Raw genomic sequence first — 20,084 nt, 5'->3', positions numbered from 1 at the left:
CTACCAAACCGATGCCACCTAGCACACCTACCCCTACGCCTCCAACCTGCCCGTCAGGAAAGACAGCAATCTGTGACATCATACTTAGCCCGTAAGACATGTGACCTTCTAATAACACACTGAGCCAGCGATATTACAAAGACATGTGAATCTGATTGAGGTTGCTAGTTTTGACACTGTATACATAAAAGTCTGTAAACTTTCCAGTAATGGGTTGTTGTTCCATAAAGTATAACCAAACTCATAATGAAACTTATCTTACAGACTTTTTATGCCATATCAAAGTTTTATAGAGCATTCATGAAGTCTTCATAAACACTACATAGATGCTTCACTAATAATTTAGCCTGTAAGGCATACAGTAATCAAATATTTCAAAGTGATCTGTCGTGACATGTTATATGCCCCATTTGGGTTAGGCCTATATAATAACTTAAATGGGTTCTTTATTCTGGAAGGGTCTTTGAACAATGCCATGACGTTATCCCACCACGACCCTTCTTCGAGGCCTGTAAGTTCGATGTCTGCCACATGCCAAATATCACAATCGGCTGCTCCAGCCTGGAAACCTACGCTGTGATGTGTGCAGGAGCTGGAGTCTGTATCAACTGGAGGAACTCAACTAATGGAAAATGTGGTAGGGAGGGAATTTCATATAAAATAAGGACTGCGTCCCAAATGGCATTGTATTCCCTACATAGTGCACTACTTTAGACCAGGCTCTTGCCAAAAGTAGCGATCTATGTAGGGAATAGGATCCCATTTGGGATGCAGACAAGATGTTAATAAGATTTTAAATAATTATAATAATTGTATGATTTATCATAATGAATTGTATTTTGACAACCTGCATTTACAAACTGTTTACTTACTGTTTTGTCTTTCATTCCATCTTGACCATATTACAGAACTGATCTGCCCTAAAACCAAAGTGTTTAAGGCATGTGGCCCTACTATCCAGCCAACATGCAATTCAAGGTATCCATCTCATTCCCATCTCATTATTTTACACCACTACCTAATGTACATGCATTCTTAAAAGTTTCCATTCCGTTTTTCTCCCTAGTCTGTAACGCATTGTTTTTACTTATTATAGATACAATGACAAATATGTGCATTCATGTGAGGGAGAACAAAACAGCCTTGACATTGTATGTGACACATTCATGGAGGGCTGCTTCTGCCCTGAGGGTACCATCTTGTTCAACACGCTATCTGACACCTGTGTTCGTGACTGTGGTAAGGATGTGTCACCGTTTGAGGAATACATTGTTTAATTGTGTCTCAAAGTACCACCATGTATGACTTGAAATCTTCTTTTCCCTTCAAGGATGCACTGGACCTGATGGGAATCCCAAACAGGTAAGAATGTAGATCGATTCACTGTGGTGTACATCAGAAGAAATGGTGCGACAGTATATACAACCGAAAATGGTTCAACGGCTCGCTTCACATTACGGCCCTCAAAAAGGTTCTGTATAGAACCCCATTTCTTATTTTCTTCAGTTTACTAGTTTCATTGGGGCTTGTTAGTGGTCCAAGCCCTGAAGGGGCTGGAAGCCCTATTGTTATTATCAATCAATCAAATGTATTTGATAAAGCCCTTTTATCATCAGCAGTAGTCACAAAGGGCTTTACAGATACCCAAGCAGTAAGCAATGCAGAGACAGGAGCACAGTGGCTTTACAGATACCCAAGCAGTAAGCAATGCAGAGACAGGAGCACAGTGGCTTTACAGATACCCAAGCAGTAAGCAATGCAGAGACAGGAGCACAGTGGCTTTACAGATACCCAAGCAGTAAGCAATGCAGAGGCAGGAGCACAGTGGCTTTACAGATACCCAAGCAGTAAGCAATGCAGAGACAGGAGCACAGTGGCTTTACAGATACCCAAGCAGTAAGCGATGCAGAGACAGGAGCACAGTGGCTTTACAGATACCCAAGCAGTAAGCGATGCAGAGACAGGAGCACAGTGGCTTTACAGATACCCAAGCAGTAAGCGATGCAGAGACAGGAGCACAGTGGCTTTACAGATACCCAAGCAGTAAGCGATGCAGAGACAGGAGCACAGTGGCTTTACAGATACCCAAGCAGTAAGCGATGCAGAGGCAGGAGCACAGTGGCTTTACAGATACCCAAGCAGTAAGCGATGCAGAGGCAGGAGCACAGTGGCTTTACAGATACCCAAGCAGTAAGCGATGCAGAGACAGGAGCACAGTGGCTTTACAGATACCCAAGCAGTAAGCGATGCAGAGACAGGAGCACAGTGGCTTTACAGATACCCAAGCAGTAAGCGATGCAGAGACAGGAGCACAGTGGCTTTACAGATACCCAAGCAGTAAGCAATGCAGAGACAGGAGCACAGTGGCTTTACAGATACCCAAGCAGTAAGCAATGCAGAGACAGGAGCACAGTGGCTTTACAGATACCCAAGCAGTAAGCAATGCAGGGACAGGAGCACAGTGGCTTTACAGATACCCAAGCAGTAAGCAATGCAGAGACAGGAGCACAGTGGCTTTACAGATACCCAAGCAGTAAGCAATGCAGAGACAGGAGCACAGTGGCTTTACAGATACCCAAGCAGTAAGCAATGCAGAGACAGGAGCACAGTGGCTTTACAGATACCCAAGCAGTAAGCAATGCAGAGACAGGAGCACATTGGCTTTACAGATACCCAAGCAGTAAGCAATGCAGAGACAGGAGCACAGTGGCTTTACAGATACCCAAGCAGTAAGCAATGCAGAGACAGGAGCACAGTGGCTTTACAGATACCCAAGCAGTAAGCAATGCAGAGGCAGGAGCACAGTGGCTTTACAGATACCCAAGCAGTAAGCAATGCAGAGACAGGAGCACAGTGGCTTTACAGATACCCAAGCAGTAAGCAATGCAGAGACAGGAGCACAGTGGCTTTACAGATACCCAAGCAGTAAGCAATGCAGAGACAGGAGCACAGTGGCTTTACAGATACCCAAGCAGTAAGCAATGAAAAGACAGGAGCACAGTGGCTTTACAGATACCCAAGCAGTAAGCAATGCAGAGACAGGAGCACAGTGGCTTTACAGATACCCAAGCAGTAAGCAATGCAGAGACAGGAGCACAGTGGCCTTACAGATACCCAAGCAGTAAGCAATGCAGAGACAGGAGCACAGTGGCTTTACAGATACCCAAGCAGTAAGCAATGCAGAGACAGGAGCACAGTGGCTTTACAGATACCCAAGCAGTAAGCAATGCAGAGACAGGAGCACAGTGGCTTTACAGATACCCAAGCAGTAAGCAATGCAGAGACAGGAGCACAGTGGCTTTACAGATACCCAAGCAGTAAGCAATGCAGGGACAGGAGCACAGTGGCTTTACAGATACCCAAGCAGTAAGCAATGCAGAGACAGGAGCACAGTGGCTTTACAGATACCCAAGCAGTAAGCAATGCAGAGACAGGAGCACAGTGGCTTTACAGATACCCAAGCAGTAAGCAATGCAGAGACAGGAGCACAGTGGCTTTACAGATACCCAAGCAGTAAGCAATGCAGAGACAGGAGCACATTGGCTTTACAGATACCCAAGCAGTAAGCAATGCAGAGACAGGAGCACAGTGGCTTTACAGATACCCAAGCAGTAAGCAATGCAGAGACAGGAGCACAGTGGCTTTACAGATACCCAAGCAGTAAGCAATGCAGAGGCAGGAGCACAGTGGCTTTACAGATACCCAAGCAGTAAGCAATGCAGAGACAGGAGCACAGTGGCTTTACAGATACCCAAGCAGTAAGCAATGCAGAGACAGGAGCACAGTGGCTTTACAGATACCCAAGCAGTAAGCAATGCAGAGACAGGAGCACAGTGGCTTTACAGATACCCAAGCAGTAAGCAATGAAAAGACAGGAGCACAGTGGCTTTACAGATACCCAAGCAGTAAGCAATGCAGAGACAGGAGCACAGTGGCTTTACAGATACCCAAGCAGTAAGCAATGCAGAGACAGGAGCACAGTGGCCTTACAGATACCCAAGCAGTAAGCAATGCAGAGACAGGAGCACAGTGGCTTTACAGATACCCAAGCAGTAAGCAATGCAGAGACAGGAGCACAGTGGCTTTACAGATACCCAAGCAGTAAGCAATGCAGAGACAGGAGCACAGTGGCTTTACAGATACCCAAGCAGTAAGCAATGCAGAGACAGGAGCACAGTGGCTTTACAGATACCCAAGCAGTAAGCAATGCAGAGACAGGAGCACAGTGGCGAGGCAAAACTCCCTAGAAGGCAGGAACCTGGGGAAAAAACCAAGAGAGGAGCCAGGCTCTGAGGGGTGGCCAGTCCTCGTCTTAATAACTTTGAAGTCTCTGCTAACAATGTTTTGTTTTGTCCCAACACAGTTTGGTGAGACTTGGAACAGTAACTGCCAGAAGTGCGAGTGTAATGCTGACACACTGAGTGTCCGGTGTGAACCAGTGAAATGTCAGCACCAAGAAGTTGTTACCTGTAAGAAGTACGGTGAGGTGTTGGTCAACAAGACAGAGAACTGCTGTCAAATAAATACATGTGGTGAGTAGAGACAGTATTTCAGTTTAGACTAGGTAGAGCCACCTTAACGTACTACCAGGTAACCTGGGTACAGGTCTGTTGGTGCTAAATGTTTGGCATATGACATATGCTGCCCTTTTACTCCACCCCATTCCACTGGCGGCTGAATCACATCACATGTGGCTTACTACACCACAGAAACCCCTCTAACCAGACAGTGCAGGCCAGGGTCACTGAATTAAAGGCCAAATACACCACACCTCAAAAGTCATGCCCTGTTGTGGTTTAAGCATTAAAAGTGTGGAAAAAAACTGGGGTAAACCAGAGAAAACTGGGGTAAACCAGAGAAAACTGGGGGAAATCCCCAAAAAACTGGAAAAACAAAACCAAGAAAACTGAAATTTTGAGAAAACCCCCCAGAAATAAGCAAAACATTTAAACATTACAATATTAGAATTACAATACAGTAGATTTTGAAAGGCCTCACCAATGTGTTCTGCTGTCATGACCACACTTTAGAGTGTCTCATCCTGCAGCACAGCATTCTGGGAGAAGTTGAGGTCAGGTCCAATATTGACTGTGCACCCCAAGAGGGAAATAGGTTGGGCTATCCTAGAAATGTTGTAGTGAAATATAATATATATCATTTTGCATATGCTTTTATCCAAAGCATGAGTAAATTTTTACGTATGGGTGGTCCCGGGAATCGAACCCATTATCCTGGTGTTGCAATACTCTACCAAGATGGATGACTGTGTAATAAATACTTAGTGAAGCCTCAATTTAATTATTTATAAAGCCTTTATTAAGCGGTGCTAATGCCACCCTATATAAAGCACATCTTTGTCACATTTGACATTGGTGGTTATGTCATACAGTTATGCCACGTTTATGAACCCTTTATAGAGCATGACATACGGTCATAGAAGATTTGTAACACATTGATGTAGTGTTTATAAAGCCTTTATACTGTAAGCTGCACGTCATTTGAAGAGGGACCGAAAGGTTAATAGCTGACGTGCATAAAAACGGTGCCTCCATGTACTTACCACAAATGCCTTGTTTGCTAAGTTCGTCGTATTGTACAGTGCTCTCCGTTACTCTGTTTTTGTATCAGCATTAGCACAGTACACATGATCACAATTCTAGCTCCATGATGGCGGCAATTTAAAAAACCCAAAAAGTAGATTGTGCTGATTTACTGGCACATTGGACCATCTCATTGGACCATGTCATTGGACCATCTCATTGGACCATGTCATTGGACCATCTCATTGGACCATCTCATTGAACCATCTCATTGGACCATCTCATTGGACCATCTCATTGGACCATGTCATTGGACCATCTCATTGGACCATCTCATTGGACCATCTCATTGGACCATCTCATTGGACCATGTCATTGGACCATGTCATTGAACCATATCATTGGACCATGTCATTGGACCACGTCATTGAACCATGTCACGCGCTGTAATGTAACATCTGTGTATAGTGGTAACATGGTGCAGGTATCAACAACTGTCTGACCCTTTTATTGTGTGTTCTTTCAGTGCCCAAACCTGTCTGTGTCCACAATAATACTGAATTCACGGTGAGCAGTAACACTTCTTTTGATATCAGAGCAGTATTACAATAAAACATTTGTAATTTTTTTATAAAATATACCTAAATATTGATGTACCAATCACAGATTGCCCCTTTAAGTCGTCTGGAGAGCCACTGAGGACCCAAGCTTAATGTTTTGCTACAGCACATGATACTAACTCTTGCTTGCACTCTCCAGCTTGGTGAAAATGTTCCCAGCGGCATCTGTGAGGAGTGCAAGTGTGGCCCTAAAAAGGATCCAGTCTCCGAGCTATATGTTGTTGAGTGTGTCCAAATCGACTGTTCCACCACCTGCCAAACGGTACTGTCCTCGGGATAATGGCCAACTCGGTTTAACATTTTACATGGTAGGCTATACAGTTTGACATGAAGGACATCCGCTAATGATGCCACCTTGTTGATTCCCGTCCAGGGTTATGAGTATGGAGTCGTACCTGGGGAATGCTGTGGAACATGTGTCCAGAAGGACTGTGTTGTAGCTCTACCAAACGGCACATCTCACATCATTCAGGTGACACTGATGAGATAATTCACCCAAATTAGATTATTATTAATATCAGGTATCTTTGTGATATCACAAATGGACGAATGACGTCACTAATGAGAACTTATTATAAGTGCTTACAAATGTTTATAAATGCATCATAAATGTTATAGGTCTAAATGCTTAAGAGTTGTAATGCTTGTTTACATTTTCAAACCATTAAGTACTTATTTCTGAAAAGCTTATAAATTATTTAGCAATGCTTATTTATTTAAGTTTTTATAACGTGCAGCATTAACTTACCAACATTTCTTTCCTGCTACCTGACAGCTTGGGGAGTTGTGGTCGCTCCCTAGTGACCGCTGTGTGACGTATTACTGCACAAAGAGAAACGACCAGTTCATCGTTGTGAAAACCAAATTGGAATGCCCAGTGTTCAGTCCAGAAGACTGTGTCCCTGTAAGTAGATGAGAAAACTGGTTGAATTTGTTTCTTTAAAGTAAAGTAACTATATCTAAATATGCTGTTTGCTTCATAGGATAGTAACTTGTAGGTTATATTGAATTTACACCCTAGTAACATTTCATATATGATCATAGTTTTCCATTATAACATCTATACTGTGTTCTCCAACTCAATAGACTGTAACTAGTCATATCCAAATTTAACTGTACACTATTCTTTTTGACATCAAAGGGAACTGAGAAAACTGATGCAAATGGCTGTTGCACATCCTGTAAGTAACAAAACAACTGATTTATTTATAAATATTCATGATTTGTGTCTTTTTTGTTCATACATCAGATCTAGTAGTCAAACATAATCTCTTGTGAACATAATCTCTTGTGAACATAACCTCTTGTGAACATAACCTCTTGTGAACATAACATATTGTGAACATAACATCTTGTGAACATAACATCTTGTGAACATAATCTCTTGTGAACATAACCTCTTGTGAACATAACCTCTTGTGAACATAACCTCTTATGAACATAGCATCTTCTGAACATAACCTCTTGTGAACATAACCTCTTGTGAACATAATCTCTTGTGAACATAATCTCTTGTGAACATAACCTCTTGTGAACATAACCTCTTGTGAACATAACTTCTTATGTTCATAACCTCTTGTGAACATAACCTCTTATGAACATAACATCTTGTGAACATAACCTCTTGTGAACATAACCTCTTGTGAACATAACCTCTTGTGAACATAACCTCTTGTGAACATAACCTCTTGTGAACATAATCTCTTGTGAACATAACCTCTTGTGAACATAACATCTTGTGAACATAACATCTTGTGAACATAACCTCTTGTGAACATAATCTCTTGTGAACATAACCTCTTGTGAACATAACATCTTGTGAACATAACCTCTTGTGAACATAACCTCTTGTGAACATAACCTCTTATGTTCATAACCTTTTGTGAACATAACCTCTTATGACACAATAAATCAATGTTGAGTTACTGTAGATGAAACTGAATGCAGATATGATGAGAGTCTGATGGTTCTGGAATATATAATAATCTACTGGATGTAGTTCCATTTCCATAGCCAGAAAACCAGACCCTGTTTTGTGAGGACATTCCGGTCCTTGTGCTCAGTTTCATTGCCAAATACGCATGACAAGGCGTGGCAAGGAGTTCAGTTATAGCTAAAACCAGGCAACTTTTTCAAGTAGCTCAAAGTCCAAGCACTTTACATAGTAAGGGGGAAACTCACCTCTTTAAAATGTCCTCCCTAACTCTGTCTCCCTCCCCAGGCACTCCAATCAGTCACTGTGATGTGAAGAACACCACCACCTACCTAGAGGTGACAGACTGCAGATCTACTGTGCCCGTGGAGATCGCAGCCTGCGGGGGATCCTGTGGAACGTCTTCTATGTGAGTAGAAACTCAAAATAAGCACACACACACACACAGAAACAAACGCAACATGCATTTGGGTCTTGCAGAAATGTGTACGGGTGGAATTGGATTGAAGGGTGAGAATTCAATGGGAGTTGACCTATTGCAGAATGAATTGGGAGTGTTTCTAACAGTGTTGTTTGTATGTCCTGTTTGCTAGGTACTCTGCAGAGAAAAACACCTTGATGCACTCCTGCTCCTGCTGTCAAGAGATGTCTACCAGTGAGAGGGAGGTGGAGATGGTCTGCTCTGACGGGAAGAAGTTAATGCATTCCTACATTTACATTGATAAGTGCGGCTGCCATGAAACTGAGTGTGACAAGCAGAACCACTTAGATTAGGCCTAGAAGTATTTTAAAATGGCCTTATCAATTTTCCTATTTACATTAACTGCATGGAATATTAAATACCTTTATCTATAGGGAACCAATAGGGTCTGACTCATTATCATATAGGCTACTTTCATGAACTGTATGTCCTTTCTCTCTACACTATCATATAAATGATTCATGTTGTCTAACTTTTTCTCAAATGTATTAAACTGATTAAGAAGCATGTAGTCATTATCTTTCTCATTTGATTTCATATTGTTTAGTGCATCAATGTGCGACTAGGTAAAAAGTACAGATATGATTTAATAAAGAACACATTCATTATATAAGTGCTACTATTAAAGGGGCAATCTGCGGCTCAAACAATAACAAAGTAGGCGCCCCGCCACTGTTTTGGCAAAAAGCTGAAGGATGGGGCTGGAGGAATTTAACCACTTTCAAACTCATAAACAGAGCCATGGATGCAAGGAATGACCATCCATGATATCAACATTATAGTTTTAACCATGTTTTGAGGATATATAGTGTTTGTTAACAATGATGTTGTTTACGAACAATGGAATAAAGCAATGTTATATTTGGGGTTCTGATGGGCTGCTACTGTTGAACTAAGCTCATTGGGCATTTATAAGTTATATTCTTCAAGAATCAATGGGTTTCATCAATTTAAAAGACCAAAAATGTATGTAGCAATCACAGATTAGTCACTGAAATCTGCAACATTGATTACCTATTCCAATACATTGATGTCAAAATGTCACAAGAACCATACCCACTGGGCACAGACGTCAATTCAACATTGGTTCAACATCTATTCAACATCTACAGTGAGGGAAAAAAGTATTTGATCCCCTGCTGATTTTGTACGTTTGCCCACTGACAAAGACATGATCAGTCTATAATTTTAATGGTAGGTTTATTTGAACAGTGAGAGACAGTATAACAACAAAAAAATCCAGATAAACGCATGTCAAAAATGTTATTCGCATTTTAATGAGGGAAATAAGTATTTGACCCCTCTGCAAAACATGACTTAGTAATTGGTGGCAAAACCCTTGTTGGCAATCACAGAGGTCAGACGTTTCTTGTAGTTGGCCACCAGGTTTGCACACATCTCAGGAGGGATGTTGTCCCACTCCTCTTTGCAGATCTTCTCCAAGTCATTAAGGTTTCTAGGCTGACGTTTGGCAACTCGAACCTTCAGCTCCCTCCACAGATTTTCTATGGGATTAAGGTCTGGAGACTGGCTAGGCCACTCCAGGACCTTAATGTGCTTCTTCTTGAGCCACTCCTTTGTTGCCTTGGCCGTGTGTTTTGGGTCATTGTCATGCTGGAATACCCATCCACGACCCATTTTCAATGCCCTGGAAGTAGGTTCTCACCCAAGATTTGACGGTACATGGCCCCGTCCATCGTCCCTTTGATGCAGGGAAGTTGTCCTGTCCCCTTAGCAGAAAAACACCCCCAAAGCATAATGTTGCCACCTCCATGTTTGACGGTGGGGATGGTGTTCTTGGGGTCATAGGCAGCATTCCTCCTCCTCCAAACACGGCGAGTTGAGTTGATGCCAAAGAGCTCGATTTTGGTCTCATCTGACCACAACACTTTCACCCAGTTCTCCTCTGAATCATTCAGATGTTCATTGGCAAACTTCAGACGGGCCTGTATATGTGCTTTCTTGAGCAGGGGGACCTTGCGGGCGCTGCAGGATTTCAGTCCTTCACGGCGTAGTGTGTTACCAATTGTTTTCTTGGTGATTATGGTCCCAGCTGCCTTGAGATCATTGACAATATCCTCCCGTGTAGTTCTGGGCTGATTCCTCACCGTTCTCATGATCATTGCAACTCCACAAGGTGAGATCTTGCATGGAGCCCCAGGCCGAGGGAGATTGACAGTTCTTTTGTGTTTCTTCCATTTGCGAATAATCGCACCAACTGTTGTCACCTTCTCACCAAGCTGCTTGGCGATGGTCTTGTAGCCCATTCCAGCCTTGTGTAGGTCTACAATCTTGTCCCTGACATCCTTGGAGAGCTCTTTGGTCTTGGCCATGGTGGAGAGTTTGGAATCTGATTGATTGATTGATTCTGTGGACAGGTGTCTTTTATACAGGTAACAAACTGAGATTAGGAGCACTCCCTTTAAGAGTGAAAATCAATTTATAACATTTTTGACATGCGTCTTTCTGGATTTTTTTTGTTGCTGTCTCTCACTGCTCAAATAAACCTACCATTAAAATTATAGACCGATCATTTCTTTGTTAGTGGGCAAACGTACAAAATACTTTTTTCAAATACTTTTTTCCCTCACTGTATTCAACATTGGTTCAGGGTCATTTCATTGAAATGACGTGGGAACTACGTTGATTTAACCAGTGTGTGCCCAGTGGGCAGTATATTATTAGAAACAAAATTAGGGTACACAATATTTATGCAGTCACTCACTGGCGACTTACCATGAGGTGTTTCTATACGGATTGTCACGACCCGGTGCGAGAAACAGTCACTAATAATTGTCAGAACCCAGAAGATGAGGCAGACACAGCTGTACTGGAGATGGTGGTTTAATTAAAGAACAAAATCTTCAGGCAAAGAAACTAAATCCACAATGTCCAAAAATAAAGCCAAGAGGCACAAAGAGGAAAACCTCCAAAAAACAAAAGAAACTCCACAAAGTGGTAAAAAACAGCAGGGAAAAACAAACCTCAAAAGACTACTCAAACAAAACACAAAAACTAAACCAGAGAACCTCTGGAAAATCCCACCAGAGAAATATCTATATAAAACAAGGCTTGGGCTGGGGCTGGGTGCTAACTTACAAACACTGAGCAAGGAACTGAGGAACACACAGGGTTTAACTACTAACAAGGGAATGACCTACAGGTGCAAACAATAATTAGAGCAAGAAAAACAAAAGGTACAAAAAAGGTGCAATGGGGACATCTAGTGACCAAAACCCGAACAGTCATGGCCAAAACCTGACAGAATCCCCCTCCTAGGAACGGCTCCTGACGTTCCTACCAGCCTTCTCAGGGTGGAGGGCCCTGAACTGACGAATGAGGTCAGGGTCCAGTATGTCCTTGGCAGGAACCCAGGAGCGCTCCTCGGGACCGTAGCCTTCCCAGTCCACCAGATACTGCCAGGACCGCTGCACCCGGCGGGAATCCAGTATCCGGTGGACGGTATAAGCCGACTGGAGGGGGAGGTCTGCCTGCCGGGATAAGGGGAGAAAAAACAACAGGTTTTAATAAAGAAATGTGAAATGTTGGATTGATCTTAAGTGATCTGGGTAAGTGCAGGCGAAAAGTAACGGGATTGACTCTCCTGGCAATCTTAAAGGGACCGATGAACCTCTGGGACAGCTTGCGAGACTCCACCCGTAGTGGTAGGTTCTTAGTTGAGAGCCATACTCTCTGGCCGGGGTACAGGGTAGGACCGGGACGGCGACCTCTGTTGGCTTGTCGTTGGTACTGCTGAGAGGAACGCAGAAGATTAAGACGTGCCTTCTTCCACGTAAGCCGACAGCGTCTGATGAACCTCGAGGCTGAAGGCACTCTGACTTCTGCCTCCTGGTCCGGGAACAATAGAGGCGCATAGCCAAACTGACACTCATGCGGGGACATACCAGTGGAGGAGGAGCACAAGGTGTTGTGCGCGTACTCGGCCCAAACAATGAAGGATGACCAAGTGGACGGGTTGTTGGAAACCATGCATCTGAGGGTGGTTTCCAGCTCCTGATTCATCCTCTCAGTTTGGCCATTGGACTCCGGATGGTACCCTGAAGATAAACTGGCCGTGGCCCCTATGAGTTGGCAGAAGGCCTTCCAAAACCTTGAGGCGAACTGGGGACCTCTGTCGGAAACCATATCTTGCGGAATCCCAAAGACTCGGAACACATGGTTAATCACCAACTCAGCTGTTTCCTTGGCAGAAGGTAATTTGGTCAAAGGAACAAACCTGGCCGCCTTAGAAAACCTGTCGATGATGACTAGGATCGTAGTATTACCATGGGACGGAGGAAGGCCAGTAATAAAGTCCAACGAGATATGGGACCAGGGTCGGTGGGGAATAGATAGAGGGTGAAGGAGTCCTTGACGGCGGAGGTGAGAAGATTTGCCCTGGCAGCACACGGAACAGGCCTTGATGAAAGTGGCAACGTCTTCTTTTATGGTGGGCCACCAGAACTTACGCTGGATGAACTCCAAGGTGCGGCCTACGCCCGGGTGACAGGTGAGGCGAGAGGAGTGCCCCCACCGAAGGACTTGGGACCTTGCTGCCTTGGGAACAAACAACCGATTAGCAGGACCTCCTCCAGGGCCCGGTTCGATGGCTTGAGCTTGTTTCACGGTATCCTCCACTTGCCACGAGATCGGAGCCACGATCTTAGCGGCCGGAAGGACAGTCATGTCAGTATCTTCTCGAATGGCAGGAGAGTAGATTCGTGACAAGGCGTCCGGTTTGAGATTCTTCGACCCGGGTCTATAGGTGAGGATAAACTGAAATCGGCTGAAGAAAAGAGACCATCGAGCTTGTCTGGCGTTCAACCGCTTCGCCTGCTGGATATACTCCAGATTCTTGTGGTCCGTAAGCACTTGAAACGGTTGAGAAGCCCCCTCGAGCCAGTGTCTCCATTCCTTCAATGCCATCTTAACCGCTAGGAGTTCACGATCCCCCACATCGTAATTCCTCTCGGCCGGGGTAAGCCGGTGAGAGAAGAAGGCGCAAGGATGAAGCTTCTTGTCTTCACCCCTCTGAGACAGGACAGCTCCAACCCCAACCTCTGATGCGTCTACCTCCACCACAAAAGGTTCATCCGCCGTTGGTAGTGTCAGGATGGGAGCAGAGAGGATGCGCTGCTTGAGTCCTTGGAAGGCCGTCTCAGCTTCTCTTCCCCACAGAAACCTTGTGTTGCCACCCTTGGTTACCGCCGAGAGAGGGGCTGCCACCGAGCTGAAGTTCTTGATGAACTTGCGGTAAAAGTTGGTGAAGCCCAGGAAACGCTGAACTTCCTTAACGGACTTGGGGGTGGGCCAATCCGCTACCGCCTCTACCTTCTTGGGGTCCATCTGGACTCGTCCGGGTTCCACTATAAATCCCAGGAATTGTACTCGAGAGGAATGGAATTCACACTTCTCCGGCTTAACGTACAAATGGCTGTCTAGGAGGCGTTTGAGCACTTGTCTGACATGCTTAGTGTGTTCTTGAAGGGAGCTCGAAAAGATGAGGATGTCATCCAAGTAAACAAACACAAAGATGTTAAGCATATCCCTAAGCACATCGTTTATGAGCGCTTGGAACACAGCCGGAGCGTTGGTCAGGCCGAAGGGCATCACCGAGTATTCGTAGTGACCAGTAGGCGTGTTGAAAGCGGTCTTCCACTCGTCCCCGGGTTTGATCCGCACAAGATGGTATGTGTTCCGCAGGTCAAGCTTAGTGAAGACAACTGCTTCCTGGAGCAGCTCAAAGGCTGTGGCCATAAGAGGTAGCGGGTAGCGGTTACGGACGGTTATGGCATTGAGTCCCCGGTAGTCGATGCAAGGTCGTAATCCACCGTCTTTCTTGGCCACAAAGAAAAACCCTGCTCCCGCCGGCGAGGTAGATGGACGCATGAGGCCTGCTGTCAGAGCGTCCTTGATGTAGGTATCCATAGCAGCTCGTTCGGGAGGAGAAAGGGAAAAGATCCGACCCCTGGGAGGGCAGGTCCCCGGCAACAGGTCGATGGTGCAATCGTAAGGTCTATGGGGTGGTAGTTTGGTGGCCCTCTGTTTGCTAAATACCAGTTTGAGGTCATGGTAACACTCGGGAACTCGGGACAAGTCGATGGATTCTAGAGACTCGGAAGGAGAACTCTGGGAACTCGGGAAGATACAAGTGGCTTGGCACGTAGGACCCCACTGCTTGATAGTGCCCACAGACCAGTCGATGTGAGGGTTATGGCTGTGAAGCCAGGGATAACCAAGGACGAGAGGAAACTCGGAACAGGAGATCAGATGAAAGTTCATCACTTCCTGGTGTTGGGAAACTGAAAGTCGTAAGGGGGTAGTGGCACGAGTGACAAGTCCAGATCCCAAAGGACTTCTATCCAACGTAGTAACCCTTATGGGGTCACTTAGAGGTTCAGAAGGAACGCCATTCTCCTTCGCCCAGATCCCATCCATGAAGTTACCTGCGGCTCCAGAGTCTACCAAGGCTTGAAGAGAAACCTCGTGGTCGTCCCAGGAAAGGGTAACAGGAATGAGCAGGCGGGAGTTGGATGGATGGGAGGAGGTTATGTTTCCCGTTACAGTCCTCCCAGGCCTGCACGGGAGAGTGCGTTTCCCTGGAGCCCGGGACACGTGGAGCGGAAATGGCCCGGTTTGCCGCAATATAGACAGCATCGCTCCCTCATCCGGCGGTCTCTCTCAGCCTGGGAGATGCGTCCAACCTGCATGGGTTCTGGTGGAGCCAGCGAGGATAAAGGTGGAGACTCGGAGCTGGAACCGATAGGAACTAGGGTGAGCGGTCTATGGTTTTGTTCTCTCTCTCTCAGACGCTGGTCTATGCGTGAAGCCAACTTGATAAGGGACTCGAGGTTGTCCGGTGGTTCCCGAGTGGCCAGTTCATCTTGGATGGTGTCAGAAAGACCCTTCAAAAAACACACTGTGAGCGCCTCGTCGTTCCAGCCACTTGCTGCTGCCACAGTGCGGAACTGGATGGCATAGTCCGTCACGCTGCGCCGACCTTGGCGGAGAGTCAGGAGCTGTTTGGCTGAGTCAGGGCCGTTGGTAGGACCTTGAAACACTCGCTTGAATTCTTCAGCAAAGGTAGAGTAGCTGGCACAGCAGGGACTTTGGGCATCCCACACAGCAGTAGCCCAGGCTAGGGCCTTTTCCGACAGCAGGGTGATGATATATGCTATCTTGGACCGGTCGGTGGGAAACGACGATGGTTGCAGCTCAAAGGAGAGAGAACATTGGGTGAAAAACCCCTTACAAACACTCGGATCCCCTGAGAACCGTTGGGGAGGCGGCAGACGAGGTTCAGCCAGGGGATTAACTGCCAGGGGCCCTTGAATCGGATGAACTGGAGCAGAAGCAGTTGCCGGGGAAAGTCGATCCGAAATCTGCTTTATGGAAGTCAGCATCTCTGACAGAAGTTGAGAATGTCTAGCCATTAAGGCCTCTTGCTGAACCAGAGCAGCTTCGTGGCGTTGGACAGTCCCCTCATGGTGGGACAGCATGGAAAAAAGATCCTGGGTACTGGCTGCCTCTGGGTTCATAATAAGGGCTCAGTGTTTCTGTCACGACCCGGTGCGAGAAACAGTCACTAATAATTGTCAGAACCCAGAAGATGAGGCAGACACAGCTGTACTGGAGATGGTGGTTTAATTAAAGAACAAAATCTTCAGGCAAAGAAACTAAATCCACAATGTCCAAAAATAAAGCCAAGAGGCACAAAGAGGAAAACCTCCAAAAAACAAAAGAAACTCCACAAAGTGGTAAAAAACAGCAGGGAAAAACAAACCTCAAAAGACTACTCAAACAAAACACAAAAACTAAACCAGAGAACCTCTGGAAAATCCCACCAGAGAAATATCTATATAAAACAAGGCTTGGGCTGGGGCTGGGTGCTAACTTACAAACACTGAGCAAGGAACTGAGGAACACACAGGGTTTAAATACTAACAAGGGAATGACCTACAGGTGCAAACAATAATTAGAGCAAGAAAAACAAAAGGTACAAAAAAGGTGCAATGGGGACATCTAGTGACCAAAACCCGAACAGTCATGGCCAAAACCTGACACGGATGTTATTGAATGTAACAAACTGGCGACCTACCTGTCATTTCCAGAGATCCACTCACTGACAGTAATAACATCAATCTACCTTTTGTTTAGCCAATTCTATCTCAATGAATGTGTCTGTCATTTCAAAATGTAGCTAATAATCACCTAAATATTTGTTTCTTTATTGACATTTAGATTGCAGAAAGTTTACAGCCAGTTGAACATTTGATTTAAGAGCGGAGAGCTGAGCTGATGGTCCTGTTTCGATTGACTGACTCTGAAGTTTGTGGAGGTAGGGGGAGTTGTAACTATGAATCCAATTAGGTTGACGTCTGATAAAAAATATGATTGGGAAGTTGTTGATGCTAAAGTGTTAACAGATGGGAGCTTGTTGGTGTTCTGTAAGGACATGGAGCAGAGAGATGGGAGCTTGTTGGTGTTCTGTAAGGACATGGAGCAGAGAGATGGGAGCTTGTTGGTGTTCTGTAAGGACATGGAGCAGAGAGATGGGAGCTTGTTGATGTTCTGTAAGGACATGGAGCAGAGAGATGGGAGCTTGTTGGTGTTCTGTAAGGACATGGAGCAGAGAGATGGGAGCTTGTTGGTGTTCTGTAAGTACATGGAGCAGAGAGATGGGAGCTTGTTGGTGTTCTGTAAGGACATGGAGCAGAGAGATGGGAGCTTGTTGGTGTTCTGTAAGGACATGGAGCAGAGAGATGGGAGCTTGTTGGTGTTCTGTAAGTACATGGAGCAGAGAGATGGGAGCTTGTTGGTGTTCTGTAAGTACATGGAGCAGAGAGATGGGAGCTTGTTGGTGTTCTGTAAGGACATGGAGCAGAGAGATGGGAGCTTGTTGGTGTTCTGTAAGTACATGGAGCAGAGAGATGGGAGCTTGTTGGTGTTCTGTAAGGACATGGAGCAGAGAGATGGAAGCTTGTTGGTGTTCTGTAAGGACATGGAGCAGAGAGATGGGAGCTTGTTGGTGTTCTGTAAGGACATGGAGCAGAGAGATGGGAGCTTGTTGGTGTTCTGTAAGGACATGGAGCAGAGAGATGGGAGCTTGTTGGTGTTCTGTAAGGACATGGAGCAGAGAGATGGGAGCTTGTTGGTGTTCTGTAAGGACATGGAGCAGAGAAATGGGAGCTTGTTGGTGTTCTGTAAGGACATGGAGCAGAGGGATAAAGCCAAGAAAATAGGGAGGTATAAGGTGTTGAGAGGCGTGCCTGACCAAGCAGGGTAGTATAAGGTGTGGTGGAGGTGTGTGGGTGCTCACAGTGTGGGCTATGGTGGGTATGAGGCAATGAAACAGGCAGTAGAGAGAAGGGTGTCATGCTGAGGCAGTGAGGGTGGTCCAGGACCAGGGAGAAACGGGATCTAGGTAGAGAAGACAGTTAGAATGGTCCAGGACCAGGGAGATACAGGATCTAGGTAGAGAAGACAGTTAGAATGGTCCAGGACCAGGGAGAAACGGGATCTAGGTAGAGAAGACAGTTAGAATGGTCCAGGACCAGGGAGATACAGGATCAAGGTAGAGAAGACAGTTAGAATGGTCCAGGACCAGGGAGATACAGGATCTAGGTAGAGAAGACAGTTAGAATGGTCCAGGACCAGGGAGATACAGGATCAAGGGTGATTAAGGTAGGCATATGGAGCAGTTTCAGTGCCAACAGAAATTGTATTAGAATTCCATAATTTAGCAAAGTTTTAAATAAACTAAAAAATTGTGTGTGCACATCCTGGCCAGCCAAACCCTCCTCTAACCTAGACGACGCTGGGCCAATTGTGCGCCACCTCATGGGTCTCCCAGTCGCGGCCAGCTGCGACACAGCCTGGGATCAAACCCGGGTCTGTAGTGACGCCTATAGCACTGTGATGCAGTGCCTTAGACCGCTGCACCACTCGGGAGGCCAATTATGAATTTATATTAGGATATTGAATTTGAATGTAATATTTTTGCATTTGTAACACACAAATTGAATTCATAACCTTAACTTGTATTTCATGATTTTAAACTGAATTGAGTGAATATTGCATTCAGTTTTCAAATTCAACTTAATTGAATATTCAAATTAAATATTTATATATTCATTTTCAATATGGTAGATATTGCATTCATTGTCTGTGTATCAAGTTTACAAACTATAATTTCAAGTTAATCAAAGTTTCATATATTCAACTTCTCAGATGCATTCAGATTCAGTTTTCAAATTCAGTTCTCTAAATTCACATTCAAAACCAGAGACAACATCCTGGCACTTTGCCAGCCAGGAAAGGTAAAGGAGAGCAGGTAGAATTAAATGCTCACTGTGGTCGACAGAAGCTTCTGGCAGTTTCCGAAGCCAATGTGGCATGTTGAATTTATTTTCTTTCTATGAATTTGGCTCTAGCATTTGAACCGTTTTGGCTATAAGCTATGATAACCCAATTCCTGAAAGCTAAGACTCTCTGGAATATGGATGTGCCTTCTGATCCCCTCTATGGTGATCACAGGCTGCGTTAGAAGGGAGTGTCACAACTATCCCTGTCATAGCCCTTCTAAGGATAGCCTTTCTAATCTATTTCATCTTGCTCTTGTGACTGACTGGGTTCGAACCAGGTCTCCTGCGTGTCACAAGACTGTGCTTAGAATCAGAGGTCAGGAAGGCCCAGGTGAACTAGCAGACGGTTGTGGCTGTCTGTGTCTATGTGGAGAAAGCGTACAATATGATGTGGAATGAGGGGTTGCTAATCAAGCTTGGTCTTATGGGGGTAGGAGGAAGAACGTACAACTGGATAAAGGACTTCCTGTTTGGAAGGTCTATCCAGGTGAGGATGGGGAAGTCTTTATCAGGAAGCTACTTGGTGGCTAACGGTACACCGCAGGTGAGCGTGATTGGTCTTCTTTTGTTCTTAATCATGATCAATTATGTTTACTCTCAGCTACAGACGGATATTAGGGATGTAGCTCAGTTGGTAGAGCATGGCGTTTGCAACGCCAGGGTTGTGGGTTCGATTCCCACGGGGGGCCAGTATGAAAAAAATTAAATAATGTATGCACTCACTAACTGTAAGTCGCTCTGGATAAGAGCGTCTGCTAAATGACTAAAATGTAAAATGTATATTGGGAGGTGTTTATTTGCTTCAGATTCTCCAAAAGTTATACAGCTGCACCATTGAGAGCATCTTGACTGGCTGCATCACCGCCTGGTATGGCAACTGCTTGGCATCCGACCGCAAGGCGCTACAGAGGGTAGTGCGTACGGCCCAGTACTTCACTGGGGCTGATCTCCCTGCCATCCAGGACCTCTATACCAGGCGGTGTCATAGGAAGGCCCTAAAAATGGTCAAAGCCACCCAAGCATTAGACGGTTCACTCTGCTACAGTCTGGCAAACGGTACCGATGCACCAAGTCTGGAACCAACAGGACCCTGAAAAGCTTCTACCCCCAAGCCATAACACTGCTAAATAGTTAACCAATAGCTAC

The 20,084-nt window shown here is 45.2% G+C and overlaps 1 protein-coding gene and 1 long non-coding RNA gene across 2 annotated transcripts; both read left to right on the top strand.

Annotated features, from left to right (window-relative positions):
* Window positions 1–3: 3 nt before the first annotated feature.
* LOC311134952 lies at window positions 4–970 on the top strand. The gene is made up of 3 exons (XR_014613728.1): window positions 4–91; window positions 459–637; window positions 909–970. It is a non-coding gene; the product is annotated as an uncharacterized lncRNA (long non-coding RNA).
* Window positions 971–1,166: 196 nt separating this feature from the next.
* LOC311134817 (intestinal mucin-like protein) lies at window positions 1,167–8,985 on the top strand (the record flags this gene model as incomplete). Its single annotated transcript, XM_084168598.1, has 10 exons — window positions 1,167–1,239; window positions 1,331–1,362; window positions 4,364–4,481; window positions 6,067–6,107; window positions 6,300–6,422; window positions 6,534–6,632; window positions 6,936–7,064; window positions 7,302–7,341; window positions 8,382–8,502; window positions 8,687–8,985. The coding sequence occupies 10 exons, from the start codon at window positions 1,167–1,169 to the stop codon at window positions 8,865–8,867; spliced, it is 957 nt and encodes a 318-aa protein (XP_084024724.1). The 3' UTR covers window positions 8,868–8,985.
* Between the last annotated feature and the right edge of the window lie 11,099 nt (window positions 8,986–20,084).

Source organism: Coregonus lavaretus (assembly GCF_964263955.1).
Source record: "Coregonus lavaretus genome assembly, chromosome: 9".
Taxonomy (NCBI): domain Eukaryota; kingdom Metazoa; phylum Chordata; class Actinopteri; order Salmoniformes; family Salmonidae; genus Coregonus; species Coregonus lavaretus.
The sequence above is the reverse complement of the archived record's forward strand: the minus strand, read 5'-3'. Positions and strand labels throughout refer to the sequence as shown.